This window comes from Benincasa hispida, chromosome 7 (genome assembly GCF_009727055.1).
Source record: "Benincasa hispida cultivar B227 chromosome 7, ASM972705v1, whole genome shotgun sequence".
Classification (NCBI taxonomy): domain Eukaryota; kingdom Viridiplantae; phylum Streptophyta; class Magnoliopsida; order Cucurbitales; family Cucurbitaceae; genus Benincasa; species Benincasa hispida.
Window position 1 is genome coordinate 44,104,297 of NC_052355.1, and position 8,658 is coordinate 44,112,954.

The 8,658-nt window shown below is 33.6% G+C and overlaps 1 protein-coding gene across 1 annotated transcript; it reads left to right on the top strand.

Annotated features, from left to right (window-relative positions):
- The first annotated feature begins 305 nt into the window (after positions 1-305).
- Positions 306-6,954, top strand: LOC120082013 (integrin-linked protein kinase 1). The gene is made up of 11 exons (XM_039037220.1): positions 306-826; positions 1,867-1,941; positions 2,369-2,485; positions 3,104-3,198; positions 3,661-3,781; positions 3,888-3,967; positions 5,016-5,075; positions 5,257-5,378; positions 5,467-5,552; positions 5,635-5,750; positions 6,314-6,954. Exons 1-11 carry the CDS (start codon positions 485-487, stop codon positions 6,438-6,440), a joined length of 1,341 nt encoding a protein of 446 aa, XP_038893148.1. The 5' UTR covers positions 306-484; the 3' UTR covers positions 6,441-6,954.
- Positions 6,955-8,658: the final 1,704 nt, after the last annotated feature.

Consider the following 8,658-nt stretch of genomic DNA (forward strand, 5'->3'; position numbering starts at 1 on the left):
GACTAAATTGTTATATAATAAAATTTAGAGACTAAATTATTATCTAACGAGTAAAGCTAACCCAATGATTGTTTTTATGGAAATTTAGGGATTTATGGATTAGTTTGTACTTTTTTTAGTTATTTCAGAAGAACAAAGAGGAAAAAGAAGCGAAAGACAGTTGGTATGATAAAATGATGAACGACAAAATAGAGCGTAAAAGTTGAGGAAGATGAATGTATATACAATTGAAAAGGTAAAATCCTTCCCTTTTTCCACTTGTTCAGATTCGGATGCGAGTTATTCCCATTTTGGCATTTCTTTATTGACTTTCCCTTTCTCACTCACATGATCTTAATTCTTAAATTACCATTAAGTAATTTTGAAATCCATAAAGCCAAAAATATCCATAGCCACATTCAATCCAATTGAATTGCAAGTCAAGGAACAGGTTCGGTTTCTTTTCCCCTTTCGATCCGATCCAGAAGATCCGGATTTTTTGGTCATGAGCTCTGAGCATTCCGGAACTGCCGGTGGTTTGCCGGCGCCGGGAAGTTCCGGAGGCAAGGGAAACTCGTCGTTGTCATCGGCGTCGGGGACGAGCAAGGAGAAGCAAAAGGAGAAAGCGAGAGTGAGTAGAACGTCGCTGATATTGTGGCACGCTCACCAGAATGATTCTGGTGCTGTTCGCAAGCTCCTAGAGGAGGATCAATCCCTCGTCCATGCTAGAGATTACGACAGCCGCACTCCTCTTCATGTTGCATCGCTTCATGGTTGGATCGAAGTTGCCAAGTGTTTGATTGAACACGGTGCTGATGTTAATGCCCAAGATCGCTGGAAGAACACTGTAAGTTTTATCTGCCTGTTCTATACGGAAATGGTCGTTTATAGGAACTATTTCTTGTGTTTATATGGTAGCTCGATTAATATTTTACGTTTCTTTTTACATTCGCTCTTTCTGTATTTGGTTTTGATTCGAGTTTCTTGGATAGCGGCACGTTTTAGTTTCAAGTCAATACGGTAATTCAAGCATGTGTCTAGTGTTGTTTAGCCTAGGTCAGTGGCCAATCCGCGGTTATCGGCTTAAATCTCAGGAGGACAAAATAACTCAAGAAAGAAGCCCATTTCAATCCTAAATAACCTCGTGCCACGTTTCCCCGCCCCAATTATTTCTTATTTTATATGCACTTCTTGGAGTTCAAAAACCTGTATCTTCTTTGTACCACTGTATGTGTGGGCATGAGACTAAATTTATCAATCAAAACGAGCATATGCCTGCAGCTCAAGGGTTTTACGATTGTACTACTCTGAGAAGGATTTCCCGTACCCGGTTTATTTGAACTACTTGCACTGCATGGGATTTAAGTCTGGTCAACTCTGAAGGATTGATTTTATTTTGCAATTGGTCGTGGTCCATTGCTGTAAGGTTGCTCTTTCTCCTTAAGTGGAGTTAAGCGGCTCTGTACATTTTGCTACTTTATAAGGATGTAGTTTTCTTGACTCTATCTTTTGTAACTATCCTATAGGTGTCATTTTGCACAGTTGGTCTGCTTTCTTGTAGGGGCTGCTTTTGTGGGTAGGGTGTTTTTTCTTGGCCCTTGTATTCTTTCATTTTTTCTCATGAAAGTAGTTATTTTTCTTAAAAAAAAAACAAAGAAAAAAAAATCAAACGATCAAAATAAGCTTGCTCTCATACTTCCTAGTTGTATACTCTGTTTCTCTGTTTGAAGTTGTTTCGTGTGACTGTTTAGAGTACTATTATTGAGTGCAACATTTGTGTAAACCACTTAGCACCATCAGCCTATTCAACGCAGTCTAGCTTCTTTTTTTTTTAATCCCCCAGCATTTCTGGTTGGATTTACAAGGATCTTGTCTCATCTATGACAGCCACTAGCTGATGCGGAAGGAGCTAAAAAGCATGGCATGATTGAGCTTTTAAAATCGTATGGTGGCCTTTCCTACGTAAGTGAAGAGCTTCCCTTTGGGTTGTCTGTATTTGTGTTCTACCCTATGCATGGGCCAATTGGCCTTGTTCGTATAATTTTATCTTTTTTACTATTCATTCTTCTTCCCAAGCATACATATTTTCTTGATTACTGTGAAATTCAGATGCTTCTATTTACATTCATACTATGTTTGGTAGTATCTCATATTTCCTTGCATTTTCTACGAGTTTTCAATGTTACTGCTATCTTTCTATTTCATTTATATGTTTTATCTTATATCCTAGTCTTACTACTCTACATGTTATTGAGCTGACTAAATAAAAAATAAGATATTTCATCACTGTGAATGTTCTTGATAGGTAACAAGAGAAACTGAATATTCTTCATATCAGGATTTGGTTTCTCACTAACTTCTGTTTTGAGAATGAAAATATGTGTTGCAGGGCCAAAATGGAAGCCATTTTGAACCAAAGCCTGTTCCTCCTCCTCTGCCAAATAAATGTGACTGGGAAATTGATCCTTCTGAACTGGATTTTTCAAACTCAGCTATTATTGGCAAGGTACAAAAGATCTTTCTTGAAATTCCCAGCAAGCAGGACTTTTGCCATCCTAGAATTTGAAATTCATCCCATATGATGATTGAACTCGGAAGTTGCTTGTGCTATTTCAGTTCCTGTATTGGCTTCGATTTGTTTACCAATGCTAAAAATCTTTTCTGCTAGTTACTGCATCAAGAAATGCAAGTACAGGTCTGAAGCGTGTTAGTTGATTGAAAAGATTAATAACTTTTAGCCGATACGTACCAAGGACTTTAAGATTTAAGTTTTCTTGAAACAGAATGCCTAAGATTCTTTCAGCCAGTTACCTTATATTGTTACTGGAAAATTTTTCTCCCCCGTAGTTTTACCTTTAAATGTGTGTAAAAAACTGGGTTATGGAAGAGAACTGAGGTTAATACTATCTTTAAATTTAGGAAAAGAAGTGTCATCTTTAAATTAAAAGCCTTTGATTCTGTACACGTGTTCCAGAAAACCTCTTTAATCTATTCCCCCAATATGAGTGCTGAAATAATTTAATGTTGGGCCTTTTGTTTTGTTTTTGTGGTTTGAACGCTTTGTTAGTTTGAATATCAATTCATTAAGAGAGTAGTTTCACTTATGAATTCCTGTCTTCTGCAGGGGTCCTTCGGGGAAATTTTGAAGGCCTATTGGCGTGGAACCCCCGTAGCTGTCAAACGTATTCTTCCATCACTTTCGGATGATAGACTTGTTATGTAAGACCCAATATCTTTTAGATAGTTCCATCTGATGAAGCTGTACCTTGTCTAGTTACTATTGTTTATAAAAGTATGTTGAAGGAAATAAAACAAGAAAGTAACGATTGTTTATAAAAGTATTTGACTTCTAAAACAATGTACGTATTCCTAAGGTACAACAGAACAGTGAACTTTACGGAAAATTTCCCTTTTGTATTTATTTTTCCTGTTGCTTTTCCTTGCGCCAACGGCCTAAATACTAATTCCACCAGTTCCAATATCCACCACAACCCCTCTTCTTCTTTGTCTTCTTTTCTCTCTCAAACTAAAACTTACTCTTTAAAGCCTCCTACCCACTATTTCCATAAAATTTTCTGTGAATCTTATTAATTAATTAATTTATTTTTACAATAACCATCTAAATCTTTACTAAGTTAATGGGATTGGAGTTAATTGTAAGTGTTGGTTTTTCTCATTCAGTCAGGACTTTCGACATGAGGTTAATCTGTTGGTGAAGCTACGCCACCCTAACATTGTCCAATTTCTTGGAGCTGTCACTGAGAAGAAGCCACTTATGCTAGTCACTGAATATTTAAGAGGGGTAACTGATGGAGTTTATTTTTATTCTGATACCAAAATTTCTTTGGTTTTGTTATTTTTAAATGGTAATTTACTCATGCTCTTGCTTGGTGACATTGGTCCCTTAGGGCGATCTTCACCAGTACCTCAAGGACAAAGGTTCACTCAGTCCTGCAACGGCCATCAATTTTGCACTGGACATCGCCAGGTAAAAGAATTTGATTCCATAAAACTTTTATAAAAAAGAAATAAGTTGCCCTGAAGATTTTTTTGAAACAAAAGAGTAGTTCAAGGTTTTTATAGTTTTGCACTGGATATTACCAGATGAACGAATGTTGCACTAATTTGGCTTCTCAATGCACTTAGAAAAATGGAAGATCATTCTCCCATGTATTGTTGTTATTTTCTTTTAAGCTCTGCTGTTTGATTTGTGGTGAAATTCATCAACTTTTTCTTAAAAATGTTTGTACATGATTATTTTAATGTGAAAGAACATGAATTCTTAAATATTTTGCCAAGAAGAAATAAGATTATTCGAAGATTATTGGAAATAAAAAAACAAATCAAAAGATTTATTTCCTTTCCCTTTAATTGGATTGTGCTATCTTCGTACTTTACTTTTCATGAGTTGAGACCGCTTCAGTATCGGGTTTCTCTAAATGCTTGCAAGTTGCAAATATGGTCCTTAATTTTCAAGCTGCCTGATTTTGGTTTTTTATGCATAGTGAGAGGAGCCATTTTACTTGATAAATTGTCACGTTGGATTGCTTTGAACATCTTATATGATGGATCAGCCTAATGGAAAAACTTGATGAAATAAATGGAAAGAAATACTATGCATTATTGCTTTATTTGGAAAATGGCGCTGCATGATATTCAGTTGGATGTGGATAAAGCAATGTCTAAACTATTCAGTTGGATGTGAATATGCAGTATTGCTTTATCACGTTGGATTGCTTTGAACATCTAAATCTTATTCGTTTGTTTATATTCAAAATTATACATCCACAACCAAATGTTTAAACTTTCACTAATTTCCGGGGTCATGTACAATTTATTTGTGAATAAGGTTATCTGATTGTTTGAGATATTTTTACTGATACCTGAGTATCTAAAATCTCATCGTTCTTGAGCTCTAGAAATAAATGGTCATAGCTAAGTAATTCATCTCGATCTAATGTTTAACCAAGTCGAATATTTGCTCCTTGGGAGTTTACTAATCGTTCTAATCAGTTTGATAACAATTCCTATTCCAGGGGAATGGCTTATCTCCACAATGAGCCAAATGTTATAATTCACCGTGATCTAAAACCAAGGTGAGCTCCAGACTTCTATCAGCATGCAATCTCTCTCACTCCAAAAACTTTTGCCACGGATTAATATCTGAGACTTGAAAACCATATCACCAGTTTCTGCTGTCATTTTGTATTCATCGTAGATTCGGATTGAATTTTCTGTCATCTACTGTATTATTGGAAGAGTATTTTGAAATTCCAGGAACGTTCTTTTAGTCAATTCTGGTGCGGACCATCTAAAAGTTGGTGATTTCGGTCTAAGCAAGCTCATCAAGGTTCAGAATTCACATGATGTTTACAAAATGACTGGCGAGACCGGGAGCTGTAAGTACCTATCATACAGTTATTTTCAGTTTTATATAACTCTTTATTGCTTAAATCTTCTTTATCATGTCGTGCATGTGGATAAAAGACCGGTATATGGCTCCTGAAGTTTTTAAGCACAGAAAATATGATAAGAAGGTGGATGTGTTTTCTTTTGCGATGATATTATACGAGGTAATATTTGCATTCACAAGAGTAGTCATAAACTTTAATTGCAAGATACTACATTTGACACGAAACATTCCAACTGGTGCAGATGCTTGAGGGAGACCCTCCACTGGCGAATTATGAACCATATGAAGCTGCCAAGTACGTGGCTGAAGGTCATAGACCGATGTTCCGTGCGAAAGGATACCTTCCTGTACTGAGAGAGTAAGTTGGCCGTTCCTATTTCCTTTTCAACCTAATCATTTAGAATCCTTTTGGTAACCATTTCGTTTCTGGTTTTTGATTTTTGAAATGTAAGCATATTTTCTCTCAATTCTTACCATGATTTACATCTTTCTTAAGTAAAGGAGTTGAGTTCTTAGCCAAATTCTAAAACCAAAAACAAGTTTTTAAAAAACTATTTTTTTTGGATTCTAAAATCTGGTTTGGTTTTAAAAAGACTCCTAAAATGTAGTCAACAAAACTTGGAAACCAATGGATGAAGGTGAGATTTGTAGGCTTAATTTTTAAAAACCAAAACAAGAAATCAAATTGTTACCAAATGAGATCTTAGGTTTTTTTTTTTTCTCAAGTTTAATATCACCCACTTGATCTTACATTCTCTCAATGTTACTCCCGGCATTGAGATCGGATCTTCTCGTGTAAAAAACACTTGCCTTTTAGATCCAATTAATGTAGATAGCTTTTCGTTATCATAAGGGTAAACGGGAACACGGACAGAAATTGCTAATTCTTCTTTTTTCCTCTTCTGGTTTCATTTTTCCCAGGTTAACAGAAGAATGTTGGGCATCTGATATGAACAAGAGACCATCTTTCTTGGAAATTCTCAAAAGACTTGAAAAGATCAAGGAAAATCTGCCAACTGATCATCACTGGAATTTGTTTAATGCATAACATTCAAAGTGATGGTATAAAATTTCAAATGTGAATGCAGTATAGTATGCCGTTCCTAACATTCAGCTTTCTTCTGCTCGATTATATGCCCCTGAAGTTGCAAGTTTTTCTCGAATAGCAGAGATTGTGGGAAAAAAGATTAAAACAAAAAAAATTTACGGCCTGTTTTCACTCTGCTCAAATGCTGATTTTGAACAGAGCCTGTGAGTTTGATTGAAATTTCTCGTTTTTTTTTCTTCACCAGCTCGCTCTAGTATCGTCATTCCAAATCCCAGTCCCATTTACCGTGGAGGAAACTCCTCCAAAATGTGGCCTTCTTCAATGGTCTTTCATAGGATTGAACTGTTTCTTCTCATCTTTCAATTGTAATTTAGTTTTGGTAACGAAGAAAACACAAGCATTCTATGTAGTTCTACTTCCATGGCTTCTCTGACTGTCTTTTGGTGTAAAAAATGGATTTAGTTTGTTGCAAATGTAGAATAGATGATTGTGGCAATTTTCTGTTTCTTGATTAGTCTTTCGCCCATTTAAAAGAAACAATCAACCACGGTTCATATTCGAGTTTTCCCTCTTATAGTCTTCTTGTCACAGAGAGAAGAGAAACGGGGGAATGTACATTATAATTATTATTATTATTATTTTACAACTGTATTACTATTACTATATATGTTCTTGTTCTTGTTCTTGTTTGTTTATTTGTTTATTATTTCGGTCATCAAACTCCGAAATTGAGAAGACGAAGGCCCAAGGAAAGTCGATTATGTTGTGAAGGTGATTTGGAATATGGCAGAAGATATAAAATTTCCGTTGCTGACTTGCTAGCCCGAACCACCCGTGAATCTGAGACTTCAAATCTGATTACCCCAAATTCACTTTTATATCTACAAATACAAAAATGTATACATTATTTGATAATCGTTTAGTAGACCTTATTGTTTATCTATTCTATTTTTTAAAATTAAATCTATAAACACCAATCCTATCTTTAAAATGTATGTTTTGTTATTTTCTTTTTATCAATATTTTTAAAAACCAAGTCAAAATTTGGAAGCTAAAAAAAATAGTTTTTAATTTTTTTTAGAACTCAATTATTGTACTTAAACTTGGTTAAGAACTCAATTATTATATTTACAAAAGTTGCAAATTATTATAAAAAAAAGAAGAGAGAATAGATTTAATTTTTAAAAATAAAAAACAAATAACAAATTGTGGATTTTGGTTTTAAAAAATTGAGCTTATAAATATAAACACTACTTTCTATCTCTAAATTTCTTTATTAATGAAACACCACTTTCCATCACAAAACTAAAAGTAAACTTTTAAAAAAAATTGTTTTAAAATTTCATGAATAGTTCAAATAGTACTTTCATAGATATGAAAACCAAAAAAAGAAAATTAAAAAAAAAAAAAAAAAAACTAGGAGAAAATGAGTATAAATTACAAACGGAAAAGAAAAAGAAAAACTATAAAACTAAAACTAAACTAAAATTCTTATCAAACAAAGTCTTATTCATTTCTTGTTTTCCCAGGTTACAAGGAAAGATAAAATTTTATTTCATTACACTGTTTTCTTATGCATTTGATAATAACCAACACTAATGTTTTTTTTTTCCCCTGTTAACTTAATACCCATCAATAGCCCACTTAACTTATTTTTTACACACACACACACACAAAAAAAAAAAAAAAAAATCAAATCAAAACAAATTGCACTCAATATCATGAGAACAAAAAAACTCATTATTATGTATATAAATGTCTATTACACTAAATAATGTTTTCCATTTTATTACAAGAAGACTTGATATTTTTATCTCTTTCAATTATTGGAATAGTTGATGAGTTGAAGACAACATTTTCATTTTTTAGTTCATAGGGATACGAATTTTCGGTGTTAGGTGTCTTCTTTTATAAGTTAAATTAGGCTCATATCAATAATTTTTTAAAATCTTTTTAGGGTGTGTTTGAAATATATTCTCAAGTGTTTAATTTAAAAAATAAGTCATTTTTAGAAGAAATCGAAGTATTTGACAACCACTTAAAATAACTTTTCAAATATATTTTATTTCGTTCTTATAAAGAAAATATTTAAATAAAAATATATTTTTTTAAAAATATATATTTTTTCCAAGTCAAAAGGGTTTGGATAGCCTTCATGTTGTATTTGTCAAACCATCCACCAGCCGTAAAGTTTATTTGAAGTCAAAGTTTATCTCAA